Source organism: Sorex fumeus, unplaced genomic scaffold (genome assembly GCF_029834395.1).
Source record: "Sorex fumeus unplaced genomic scaffold, SorFum_2.1 ptg000098l, whole genome shotgun sequence".
NCBI classification, from domain to species: domain Eukaryota; kingdom Metazoa; phylum Chordata; class Mammalia; order Eulipotyphla; family Soricidae; genus Sorex; species Sorex fumeus.
The window spans coordinates 3,847,139-3,859,899 of record NW_026606155.1 but is presented as its reverse complement, the minus strand read 5'-3'; the positions used below and the strand labels follow the sequence as shown (position 1 = coordinate 3,859,899).

The 12,761-nt window shown below is 53.5% G+C and overlaps 1 protein-coding gene across 1 annotated transcript in view; it reads right to left on the bottom strand.

Moving 5' to 3' along the window:
* Positions 1-12,761, bottom strand: part of FBLN5 (fibulin 5) — a 74,067-nt gene that overhangs the window by 22,297 nt on the left and 39,009 nt on the right. The window contains exon 5 of the mRNA XM_056133652.1: positions 2,739-2,861. Within this exon, the coding sequence (XP_055989627.1) occupies positions 2,739-2,861 (123 nt within the window). The remainder of the gene's footprint in view (positions 1-2,738; positions 2,862-12,761) is intronic.

Sequence of the window (12,761 nt, the reverse complement as noted above, 5' to 3'; positions counted from 1 at the left end):
GTGAGACCTGCCAACTTCTGAGTCTCAACCCCCCGATCATCCTGCCCAACCTATCTCTGTCCCATGAGCCCTAGAATGTGCCTTGAAAGTCACAGAAGACGTCCCTGCTTAGACTGGGGGGTGCTGTGGACGAGGTGGCCTCTAGGATTGGATCCAAAGCTGAAATTCATCCAACAGTGATGGCCAACTCTGATTCGACATAAATGTTTGACCACGCCCGAGTTAGCCTGAAGTACCAGAATTCCTGGCCGGTCTCCAGAAGGCCACTGGCCTGCTCCATCGACCACCGGGATGCCCGGCTAGCTGTCAGCAGGTGGTGGGGTCAGCCAAGACTAGTGGGGTGAAGCAGTGAAATGCAGTCTGGACGTCTCTGGGCCCCCCACGATGGCTAGCATTCGCTTTGGATAAACTCTCGGCATGCTGTGGGCATCATTCTGCGTAGACACACTTCTTCCAAGCTGGGATGGCTTTGCCGGAACAAAGACGCAGCTCTGGGGCTTTCTGCAGCCAGGGAACAGGACCTCCCTACTGACACGTGCTGGTCCCCGGGGACCCTGGGGTCATGGGGAAAGCACTGCCAATACCCTGCGTCAAGGATGGGTGGGTGAGAAGCCTTGCAGGGAAGTCACCTGCATCCGTGCCACAGGGGGCCGGTGGTCCTGCCTCTGGCCGGCTCTGCTCCGACCTTCCCCACCTTCCTGCTGGCCTGGACACATCCTCCCTGACACCCCCAGTTCCACCAGGATCGGGAGGCCAGAACCTCAGTCTGTGTCTAGGGTCTGCTGTGCAGTCTGAAAGGATCCCTATGTGCAGTCTTTCCACAGAGATGCACCCCGCCCGGCTTCTCATCCTGCCGCCCAGCCACTCCCAAGCCGGGCAGCTCACAGCTCGCAGGAGTGAGCAGCTACAACTGGGAAGTGCATTTGGTTCGTGCTGTGGCTGGTTCTGCTCACTCTTCACGGAGCACTGGAAGCAGGGAAAGCTTGGGGGGGTGGGGCGGTGGTTGAGGGCGAGGGGGAGGCGAGGGGGAGAGGCGATGGGGAGAGGAGAGATCACCCTCCTCCCGGGATGCCCTGGAACCACTTCCTGCCAAAGCAACGCCCCAGAGATGACAGGGGGCTTGGGGTATGGCCGTAGAACTTGTGTTTTTGTTTTTACTTTTTGGTTTGGGGGCGGGAGGCACCTGGTGGTGCTCAGGGCTTACTCCTGGCTCCTGTGCTCAAGGAATCACTCCTGGTGGTGCTTGGGAGGACCATCTGGAGTGCCGGGGATGAAAACCAGGTCAGGCCCTGTGCAAGATGAGCGCCTTAATGCCTGTACTATCCCTCTGGCCCCAGAACTTGCATTTTGAAAGCAGGAGTTGTCGTCCTTTGGGGTGTGCTGTGTGAAACTGCCGGTGGTGCCACACTGCGTTTCCAGAAGCATCTCTCCCAAAGCTTACTGGGAAATATCCACTCTCAGGTAGAGGAAGCCCCCCTCAGCAGATTGGGCCCTGGTGGGGGAGGGGCAGTGGGGAATGAGGTAGGGGGAAGGAAAGGACTATCACCTTGAGTCTCTCTAGTGCCCTCTTGTGGTGAAAAAAACTGGCCTGTGACACCGGAGACCTGTCAATCCCAATACCTGGCGGGCATTGGCAAACATGTTCCCTCCCTTGGGGTCTCCGTTTCCAACTCTATAAAAGTTGGATGACATAATAGCTCACATCCTTTCCAGCTCTGAGATTCTACATATTGAGTTCCCTTCAAATAACTCAGAGCAATTTGCTTATGTTCGAGTCAACGAGCATCAAATTTTCCATAAGAGCCGAGGTTGGTTGGTTAAAAGGCACAGCGAATGGCACATTCCCAGATGCTCACGCGCCACCGGCCCTGTGGGGGCACGCCTGGGGGAGAACCAAGCCAAGCCCAGGCCGCTTTATCGCAGCCAGCCGAAGAACGCTTCAGATAGGACCCTGGGGCCGGCCTGAGCTCAGCTGCAATCAAGAGAGGCTTGGAGAGAAGAACCTTTCTTGAGATTTTTGGTTTGTTTGGATTTGTTTCCCGGCTCCTCCCAGGACCACTCGCGGGCAACAGAATCGCATCTAAGAGAATCGAAACTGGCAGGGCTGATTCCAGGCAAACACAGCACAGAAATCACCCCCTGGAAGTCGAAATGGAAATGACAGCTAGAGATTGCTATGAATTCATTCCCTTGGCTCCAGGAGAGGCTGCAGAGGGAAGAAAGGAAAGAAACCCTCTCCAAATAAATAAATAAATAAATAAATAAACAGAATGATCCCATTGCCCGTGAGACGTCCCCATGACAGACTTCTGGAAGATTCCTGGGAGATGAGGCTGGGGTGGGGAGGGAGGTGCTGATGAGACTTGGTAGGAAATAGGTGAGCTCATCAGAATCTCCTGACTGCCTGTGAGACCTGTAACATCTCTCTGGGAGACCGACGCTTTCTTCTCTTTGTCTGGTTTCGAAGCTGGACAGAACGCCTTCCCCACCATCACGTCCTGCCTTGGGCATCAACCCCCTGAAGACAGGAAACTGCAGGTCCAAGACATACCCACCAAAACCACATGCAGAGAAAAATCTGACGATGATCGGGCTTGGTGGGGAACAGCTGATTTTAAAAGGGGGTAGGGGAAGGACCTATAAGCATTACCTCCTTTTGCCCCATCCCTACTCCCTTTCCCCACACCCCCGACCCATCAGAATCTTCCAGAAGGCCCAGAAGCCCCGGGAGCTGTTACCTAAGCACTGTCCTTCCAGGAGCCAGTAGCCGTCCGTACAGGAGCAGGTGTACCCGCCCTCCGTGTTGATGCAGATCTGAGTGGGGTTGCACTGGTGGGAGTCTGTCGCACACTCATCCACATCTGGAAGACAGAAGTCACAGAAGGTCACCTTACCTACCTCTCTGCAGAGCCTGGGAGTCACCAGGCAGGCGAGCTGCTTGCTTGACGGGCCAGGAGGCAATGAAGGATGTCCGAGGCCACGGAAGCCCCCCTCTTCCTCCTCCCTCCTCCCAAAACACTGACCTTTCCCTGAGCTTCACCCCTGGAAACCTGCCAAGGAAACTGGCCTGGACAAGAAGAACCACACAGAGGTTCTCTTCTGCAACCCTCTCCCTTCCTTACTGCAAGCAGCGGCCTGAAGCTATGACTTAGTGAGAAAGACGTGTTGTACGGGGCTTAGGAAGCTGTCCTTCAAGATGTGCGCCTACTGAGTGCACACACAGAGCAAGGACAAACACAGCTGAGAACACTATGGATGAAAGGAAGGGTCCTCGCAAGTGCTGAATGGCTTCCATCCTTGGAAATCTTTCAGCCTGGGCCTTGGGTCCCTTCAGGGAAGCCCGGCATCCTCTCATCCTCTCCTCACTCCAGAGCTGATCTCCTGCTCACAGCAGCTCTCTCTCCACACTCAACCCCGAGGCATGCCATGAGCAGGTGCTTCCAAGGACAAGCTTAGAGCCCGATGGCATTCATTGTCCATCACCTTGCAGGACGGAGATGGCGCTCGACACTAATTCTTTCCACAGGAACGGATCCTAAACATGTGTCTAGTTCTTCTGGGTCACAGTTCCCTGGGTCTCCTCATCTCATGGATATAAACTATGGTCATTTCACCTCTGGCATTTCTACTGAATCGAGTTTTCTCTTTTTTTTCCCCCTCTTAGAACTTTAGCTCAAGGTCTATCCATTTCAGAAAAAAAAAAAAAGAAAGATACAAAAACAACACAGCAAACACCTCATGGCTAGGCAGTCATTCTGTATGATTACAGGTCCCCCCAAATACTGCCAGACATAATCCCTGAGCACAGACTCAGGAGTAATCCCTGAGCACTACCGGGTGGGGGCAAAACCTCCCAAATAAATAACTACCTGTTAGTTTCCTTGATCTGATCATTGCGGGTTGTTTTGGGGGGCATGTTTTGAATGTATTAGTTGTTCAGTTGTTTTTAATCCAGTCTTTTATTTCCTTCTTTCTACTTAAAAAAAAGTTCTAGTTTAAACAAAAACAAATCCTCCTTCCATTCTCCTTGCACTACATTTTATGAGGAGCACTCAGAACCTTGATATAAGGGGACCACCTCATACTTGCTCTCACTCTGGCCTAGAGGCAGAGTCTGACTCTAAGCATCAACTTAGAAGCCACACGGCACCCTGCCCCAGTCAGTCAGTTCAGTGCCCTCCATCCTTGCCCTTGGGCCCCCATTCGACTGCAGCTGGTAGCCTGTCCCCGTGGTCCCTGCAGCTCTACAGTCCGGGTCACTCCTCTGTGTCCCCCATGGGCCAACATCCAGCCACTGTGCGGCAGGGAAGAAGTCACAGTGCTGTAACCACTGACCCGGTGTTGCCTATAATTTAATATAAATACGGTAACTTCTTCAGACCTGGCCTGTTACCGTATTTATTCTCACAGTAGGCTCCTGATCCTCATTTTGCAGACTGGAATCTGCCCTGAAAATTCTGGGCAGCAAGACCAGAGGAGAGCCCAGCCCCCTGCCACTGCCTCCAAACCCACGTGTGGAGCATCAGTAGTGGCCAGGTGACAGGGCCAAGTAGGTGTGAGTGGGGACAGGGGGCAGGGGAGAGTGGACGGACCTCCTGCTTCTGTCCCCCACCCCTCACTGCCCCAAGAAATGGGCCAACTGGGGCTGGAGAGATAGCACAGTGGGTAGCGTGTTTGCCTTGCACGCGGCCAACCCAGGTTCGATTCCCAGCATCCCATAGGGTCCCCTGAGCACCGCCAGGAGTGACTCCTGAGTGCAGAGCCAGGAGTAATAACCCCTGAGCATCGCCGGGTATGACCAAAAAACAAAAAAATGGGGGAGGCGCATTTGGCAAGTGTAGCTGCACCTCAGGGTTTCGGGGGGTCCAGCCCTTTAGTACGGCCTGTGTTGTCATAGCATTGCCACAGCCAGGGGGTTGGGGGGGACACAAGTGACCAGTGACACTTTCTGCCAGGTAACCAATAGTTTCTCAAGTTCACTGCCCAGTGTCCACCTACAGTAGGTCAATTCCGAGGGCCCGGATCCGCCCTCACCCTGCCCCCAAATGACCGCTCCTCTGGCTTCCATTCTCCAAACCTGGCCGGCCTCCAGGGACTCGGGTCCCCAGGGGGCAGCAGCCTTTCTCCACCCATGTCTGGAGGCCTCAGGGGCAAAGTTGCTCTCCACTGTGCCAGCTGCCTTGGCCTTTCCCCCTGTCCCAGCCCCAGCCCCAGCCCCGCCTGCCAGCACCACCTCGCAGGGATGCTGGCGAATAATGCTTGGCCAGCAGCCGACCCTGCTCATGGCCAGATCGAAGCCCACGACAATAAATCACGCTGCTATCGGCCTCCGCACATGGCCCCGTTTCCGGCAGGCGTGAGGGACAGCAATTGTACCCTGGGAACCGCTGCTTTAGGAATGTGGGCTCTGCTTCCTGCCCTGTGGGAGGCAGAGAGGGTGAGGGAGACCCCCAGGGGAGGAGAACACTCGAGAATCGTGGTGGCCACAGGTTCCCAAGTCTCTGTTTGGGCAATTCCCCCGGGGGCCAAGAGCCCAGTCTAGACAGCCAGACACTGACCAGAGGGGCGGGGGTGGCTTGGGAGGGCCTGGAGGGCTGAAAATGCATCTACGTGTCTCCCATGGAGTATTCAGATGGGAACAAAATTGTGTATTTGTTGGTTTTATCCCCCACCCCCAAACTCTACCACATCCCCTGAACTATTCCATTTCCAGGATGTGCTTTCCAAAACCCAACCGTTATAAATCCCCCTAACTAGCTCGATGAACTGTGGAGACAGATGAGATCTCAGTTAAGTCTCTGGAGATTTGTTTGGTCTTTGTTGGTTTCCTTTTTCTATCCTTCCAACATACCTAGCCCGACGCTATATCCACGGTTAAGTGGTCAAGTATTCGCCGAGCGAATGGATGGAGAAACGTGCCAAGGACGTCCGTGGTGCAAAGCCTTTCAGCCCCCAGGCAAGCTGCTCCCAGCCAAGTTGCTGACAAGGCCATTCTGTGGTCTTTCTCCCCTTGCCCCCACCTGCCAGCACCCCCCGCAGACCCACGGTCAGCTTTCACACCTGTAAGAGCTACAGGGAGAAGCTTTTGAGCTGCGGGCTTCCCGCACGGGGGCCCAAACTCTCTTACATTCCTGGTTACAGCTGAACTGCTTACATTCAATACATTCGGCTTCAGTGACAGAAGGGAAAATACATCCGATCACTCCAAGGACATTCTTTGGCAGAGTGTTCTTCCTGCCTTGGTGGAGCGGCACAAGCTCCAGCAACCCTGAGTTCGTGTCATTCTCTGAGTCTGTGTCATTATTCGCGGTCCCCTGCAGTGCCTCTCCTGGCGAGTGTCATCTAGGGGTCAACCTGTCTCCCGAATGCTCCATCACTGTCTCCTACAGGGGTAGCTTTGACTGCGGGCCTCCTGCTGTGGTCCTGGATTGACTCGGGAGGGCCCCTGCCACCTTCCTGACCCCTCCTGTGTCCCTGGGCACTAGAAGGATGGCACCAGAGCAACCGTGTCTCAATTCCCCCTCAGCACCCCTGGGTATGAGCTCACTGGGCCCCCCAGAACCTGTGGCTCATCCAAGCCCCCACATTGCCTCTGCGGGGAAGAAATCGGCACCTTTCCTCAGCAAACCTGGGCCATGCTCTGAGCTGTCACTCTCCTTCATCCCAGATGCCATTATTCACATAAACACTGGAGTTTCCCTTGGAAACGCCATCAAGAACAGCAGCCTCATCATCCCTGTCCCCTCTCTGGGCCGCAGGTGGCTGGAACTCCTGGGGATGCGCGTTTGGGCAATGCCTCACACGAGGGATGTCCTTCAAGCCCACTCTCCAGGAGCTCACAGAGGGCCCCCAGCACAGAACTGGTCTCAAGACAACAACCGAGACCACAAAATATGCAGAATCTCCCAGACTAACTGAAGGGAGAGCACAGAGAGAGCAGCCACTGTGAAATGGCTGCAATTTTGGCCCGGGGAGCCGAGTGTGTGACGGGGTCAGGTGGGAGGGGAGCCCTGGATGGCTGGTGCCTCGTATTTGTCCTGCCCTGGGTGCTGGCTGCCCTCTGAAATGAACATGACCTCCAGGACCAGAGCTTATGAGGGGAGAAGGTGGCAAAAAGAGCCGAGACCAGATCCTCTGCCAGAAAGGAATAATGGATTAAAAGGAAGACAAACGGGGCTGGAGCGATAGCACGGCAGGTAGGGCGTTTGCCTTGCATGCGGCCGACCCCAGTTTGATTCCCAGCATCCCATATGGTCCCCTGAGCACTGCCAGGGATACTTCCTGAGTGCAGAGCCAGAAGTAACCCCTGTGTATCGCCAGGTGTGACCCAAAAAGCAAAAAAAAAAAAAAAAGCGAAGAACTTGGGGCAGAACAGGGAGTGACTAGACTCTGGCCCCAAATCAGACTTATAGCTCTAAGGTAAGAATTGCCCACTGGGGGCTGGAATGATAGCACAACGGGTAGGGCACTTGCCTTGCACATGGCCGACCCAGGTTCGATTTCCAGCATCCTGTATGGTCTTCCGAGCACCACCAGGAATAATTCCTGAGTGCAGAGCCAGGAGTAAACCCTGTGCATTGCCAGGTGTGACTCAAAAACAAAAAAAAAAAAAAAGAAGAAGAAGAATTGGCCACTGACTACAGGAGAGTCCCAGCCGTCGGCCTCAGTGGGCACCTCGCCTGCCCCACTCCCATCCCTGCTGCCTGCACTGTGGGGGGTCCAGCATGCCTCAGACCCTTTGCCTGGACAGTGGCCATTTCTAACAGCAGTGAAGGGGCAGGCTCTGTTCTTGAAGCCTTTGAAAGATACACTGACGCTCAGGGTCCTGCTGGAAGGGTTAGCACCTCGGTCCACCTCGAGACAGGTCAGGTGGGGCATGTGGAAGGAGACGGGGAACAGAGAGGAGAAGGGCAGGTCCAGGCCTTTCCGGGGCTCCCGGGGGCTCTTGTTGTCCCACGGGGGTGGGGGGGTCTATGTGTCTCTCCGCAGCCCACGGCCTGTGGGAACCAGCTCCCACACCTTGTTCCATCTCTCATCCCGCCTTCTCCCGAACCACACACCGCCTATCTCTGTCCTGCGTGAGAGGCGTCACTGTCTCTGGGGGGACCCGGAGGCCCTGAAATAAAGAATCCAGAGAACAGGGAAAATGACCCTTTCCCAAAGGGACTCACGCTTCCTTTTTCTTTTTTTTTTTTTTCTTTTTTGGATACAGTAAAAATCATTTCCTTGGTAGTAAATTTTTACCCAGTGAAATAATATATTTTCCCAGCCCATTTTTGGGTCCCTTTTTTGCTCAAACTAATGGGACTTGATAAGAAGAAAATAACAATGGAACATTCCTGTGTTGCTGCTGATTACAGCGTTTCAAGCCCACTGCTTGACTGGCACAGGGCCGCTTTCCAACCCAGCCCAGCCCAGCTCAGCCCAGCCCAGCCCAGCCCAGCCCAGGGTTCACTTCCCACCCACCTGCTGAATGACGCAGGCCCGGGCTGGAAACGTCCCTGCTTGCTGGATTCCCAGGTCCCGCGTTTGGTGGGGTTTATGGGCCCTGGAAATTGTTAGGATCCAGATTTTTATGTGTCCACAGCACTGGGCCCAGAATTTGATAAGAGATCCGGAATATAGTCCAAAATTTCTCTCTCACAATCTTCATCTTATCGCATTGGCCAGGGCTTACTACAATTCTAATTTTTTCCTGGTTAAAGCAATCAGCCGTGTGCTGCTTCCAATTTCCATGATAAGGTTTCTGAAAGTTCACCAGTAAGGATACTTAAGTTTTATGCATGTAGGTGTGTTAGACACACTTTATTTCGGCTTCAATAAGGTAAAAAGGTAAAGGCCCTCCCGTTGCTCATCGATTTGTTCGAGCGGGCCCAGTAACGTCTCCATTGGAGATTTTGTTTTTACTGTGTTTGGCATATCGAATACGTCACGGGGAGTTTGCCAGGCTCTGCCGTGCGGGCGAGATACTCTCAGTAGCTTGCCGGGCTCTCCGAGAGGGGCGGAGGAATCGAACTCAGGTCGGCCATGTTGGCTGCGTGCAAGGCAAACGCCCTACCGCTGTGCTATTGCTCCAGCCCTATGGGTTTCAATAGTTTTTCAAAAAAGACATTGCATGTTTACCCATTGTCTTCTGCATATCCACTTTTCTTCGTTAATCTATAAAAACTTTAAGTTACATTGATAGTTACTTGATTCCCAAACTAAATGAATTTCTCAGATAAGTCCTACCTGATCAAATTTTATTACACCCCAAGATTCAATTCTATAGTATTTCTAGAGTTTTTACATCTACATTTATAGATGATATTGGCCCTGGAATTGCTTTTTTAAATATTGGTATCAGGAATGAACCACATTATAAAAATTTTACAAAAAGAGAAAGAGATGCAGAATACAAAGTTTTCTCATCCTCTAATAGGCAAGGAACACAAGGTCCTTTTTCCAAGCACCAAAAAATTGGATGAACCCAGGTGGAATTCTGGCTCTAACCTCTCCCTGAATCTTGTTTTGGGAGCCACAAAGTGAGAGCCGGGAGGAGGGTTGTGAATGGTCTCTTCTAACCTAAGTACAGGAAACGCACCAGTATCTAATGCAGATCTCACTGGTTGGTTCAGTATCTCATTTTCATCCAAACTGCTCAACAAACAGCCGATGTCGGCTGCTTTCAAAGGAGGCGGGGTAAATGTACTCCACTTTATTTTATTTATTTTGCTTTTGGGGTCACATCTGGCAGTGCTCAGGGGTTAACTCCTGGCTCTGCACTCAGGAATCACTCCTGGCTGTGCTCGGGGGACCATATGGGATGTCGGGGATCAAACCCAGCTTGGCCGCATGCAAGGCAAATGCCCTACCCGCTGTGCTATAGCTTCAGCCCCAATGCACTCCACTTTAGCCAAGGTAGGAATGGAGACTGTGATTGTGTGAGTGTGGGGGACTGGGAGAGATGACATATAGGTTCCTTCTTGAAGGTCCTGCACCTGCATATCCCAAGAGAAAAGGGATGTATTTTATGTGTTGGGGGGAGTCTGTCAAGAGGTGCTCAGGAGATCTTGCGGTTATAGGATGAGTTTTGGCTAGCCAGGCTGCAGATGAATGCAAGGGCCATAAGATGTGATGCTCTGGCTCTTTGGGCCCGGGATGCCAAGGCCACCGTGGTGGTGGTGCTAGGCAGCCCTGCCTGGGTACATGCAAGACATGTGCCCTTACTGCGGTGCTAGCTCCCATCCACCCACACTGGTATTTTTTTAAGGGCTTGGGGTTTTGGCCAGGATTGTGACCATAAAGCAAACAGATGTGGAGCTCCAACTCCAGTTCCATTTTCCAAAGTGCCTGCCATATGGCCATCCGCAGAGGAAGAGTCTGAACCTATCCAGCAGACCAGGCAGATTCTGAACCTCCCAAACTGAGCTACCCACAACTAACCCAGCCTGTCTGGGACTGGAACTTGGAGAGCTGGATTCTCTCAAAGTCATCGAAACCGGTGGTTTTCAATCTTTTTCTTCCACCTGTGGCCTGGGCCGCTCCCCAGAGCAGTGGCTGAAGTCCACCGATCTAGATGATTCCAGCTTGCTGCACTGAGCCGTCTGGATTCCCTTGGTGCCAGACCCAAACTCATCAGAGTCTACGCATCTTAACTGAAGGGCCCTGGGTGCAGAGTTGCCTGGGCCCCCGGGGCCACCTCAGTGGTGCTACCCTCAGCAGCACTGGGATTTGGGGGCCACAGAGTGCTGAATGAATCGAGACGAGTGCTCCTTAGCTCCTGTTCTGGCCCCCGCTGGTGACTTTTAAAGAATCTCTTAGTATAGAACTTCCTGGCACCATCGAGGTCTGAGACGGCTTCTCCTGCGTCCCGGCACAGCCATTCACAGGGATGGAGGCGTGTCTCAGTGTCTTGGGGATAAAGCACCTTCCTGGAGACCCCTTCCTGCTGGCTGCTGGGGGATTTGCATTTCTTCTCCATAAATGCAGTTCCTTGGCTTTAAATTAGATTCTTGGAAATTCTCTTCCCCCCCAAACAGCCCAGAAAGTAGCAAAGAGTCCAGTTGGGATTGGGGTAGGGAGAATGATCTAAGTTGCTCTTCCATACAGAGCAGCCCCTTTGAAGGGAATCTGCTTTTGTACTTGCTGGTACAGCGCCCATCACACCCCTTCACCCCAACTTCAGTACCCTAATCCCCAGGGCCCCAGGTGGTGACCTTCTTATCCAGAGCCCTCTTCTTCCCTCCAGAAGCTGTTTCTTCTGCTCATGGGATCACCGTCTTCTTCTAGTCCTGCCTGGTGACCCATGTCACCAAGCCCTTCCCTTCACTCCCTACCTCCCACACATGCCTGCCTGGGAATAATAGGCCAAATTCCCTCTTCTTCTCATCCCACCCCCACCCCTCAAGACTCCACAGCCTCAGGCTCTTAAAGCTCAGTGATTGCCACAACCTTCGAGTCTGTATCATGAGCACAGAGTCCCCAAGAGAGTGGAAGGAAGCGAACATCTGGGCAAGCAAAACCTTAGTTCTTAGAAGTTCCAAGCAGAACTTCTCAGAAACCCTGGAAGGAACCCATGAAGCCTGGGGTGTCCCAGAAGTTCACACAGCCCCCCATTTCCTCTGTGCTCTGGCTCCCTTCCTGGGGGCTGACGGGTTTCTGGGAACAGAGCTCGCTGCCAGAGCCTTCAGCACCTGCCCAGGATTTCACCCCCAGCAGTCTTTCCCCAGGACTGGTCTGCGCATGTCCTGCATGACACAGCCCAAGGGGGGCTGGGGAAGAAGGCCAGGATCCTTCCACTTTCCTTCTGGGGGCCATGATCTGCGGGAGGACCAGGAGATCAAGAGCGTTGAGAACAGTAGAGGGGGAAGGCCCCCTCCAGTCTGGCCTGCAGAGGGCATTGCCAGGGAGAGTAAATCTATTTAGGGGGCTGGGGACACACACACGCACACACACACACACACACGCACACACGCACACACGCATGCGTACACACACAAAACACCAGCTAGGAGTGCTGGCTGGGAATATAGCCAGGTGCGCAAACTCGGCACCCCACCCAGCCCTGGAATCCAGGAGGAAGCATGATTGGGAGAGTGCACGGGCTCTCGTCCCTCCAGCCTGTTGGTCACTACCTCTGGGTCTGTCACCACACTCCCCTCCATGCACCCTACCCCCGCCTGACACTGCCCTGGGGCACAGTTCTTCCCCCAGACCCATTCTGGGAAGCCTGGGAACAAGGAGAGGAAAGACAAGTGACTCCACATAACTAGTTCCAAGAAGTAGGTCAGTCAGTGCACAGGAGTGTACATCATTCAGCCCGATCCCCATCATTCTTCCTGAGGAATGAGAGGGTCCACTCTTGCCCCCTCTCCACCAACTCCTGCAAGAGTCCAAAGCGTAAGCACTCCCCAACCCCCCATCACTAGCGAACAACCTCGGCACATTGGCAATATCTGCAGAAACTACCACTCAGACAGAGGCTATAGGTGATAGGAAGAAGAGATAAAATGCAGGGTGTAATCAAAGGGATGGGACGAGGTGGCCTTGGGGATACTGCCTCTTATTGGGGCTGGGGCACATCTCCTGGAAGGGAGGGCCACACCCCAAGAGCTCAGGACTGAAACAGCCATGCCCTGCTCCCCACTTGGTCAGAGTTCAGGCGTATCAACTTGAACCTATGATAAATATTTGAACTGGTTAAACACTTTCGGGATTGTGTATATAACCGATGGAGGGAACGTGGCTGCCTGTTCTCAACCCCCTGCCCCTGGGGTCTC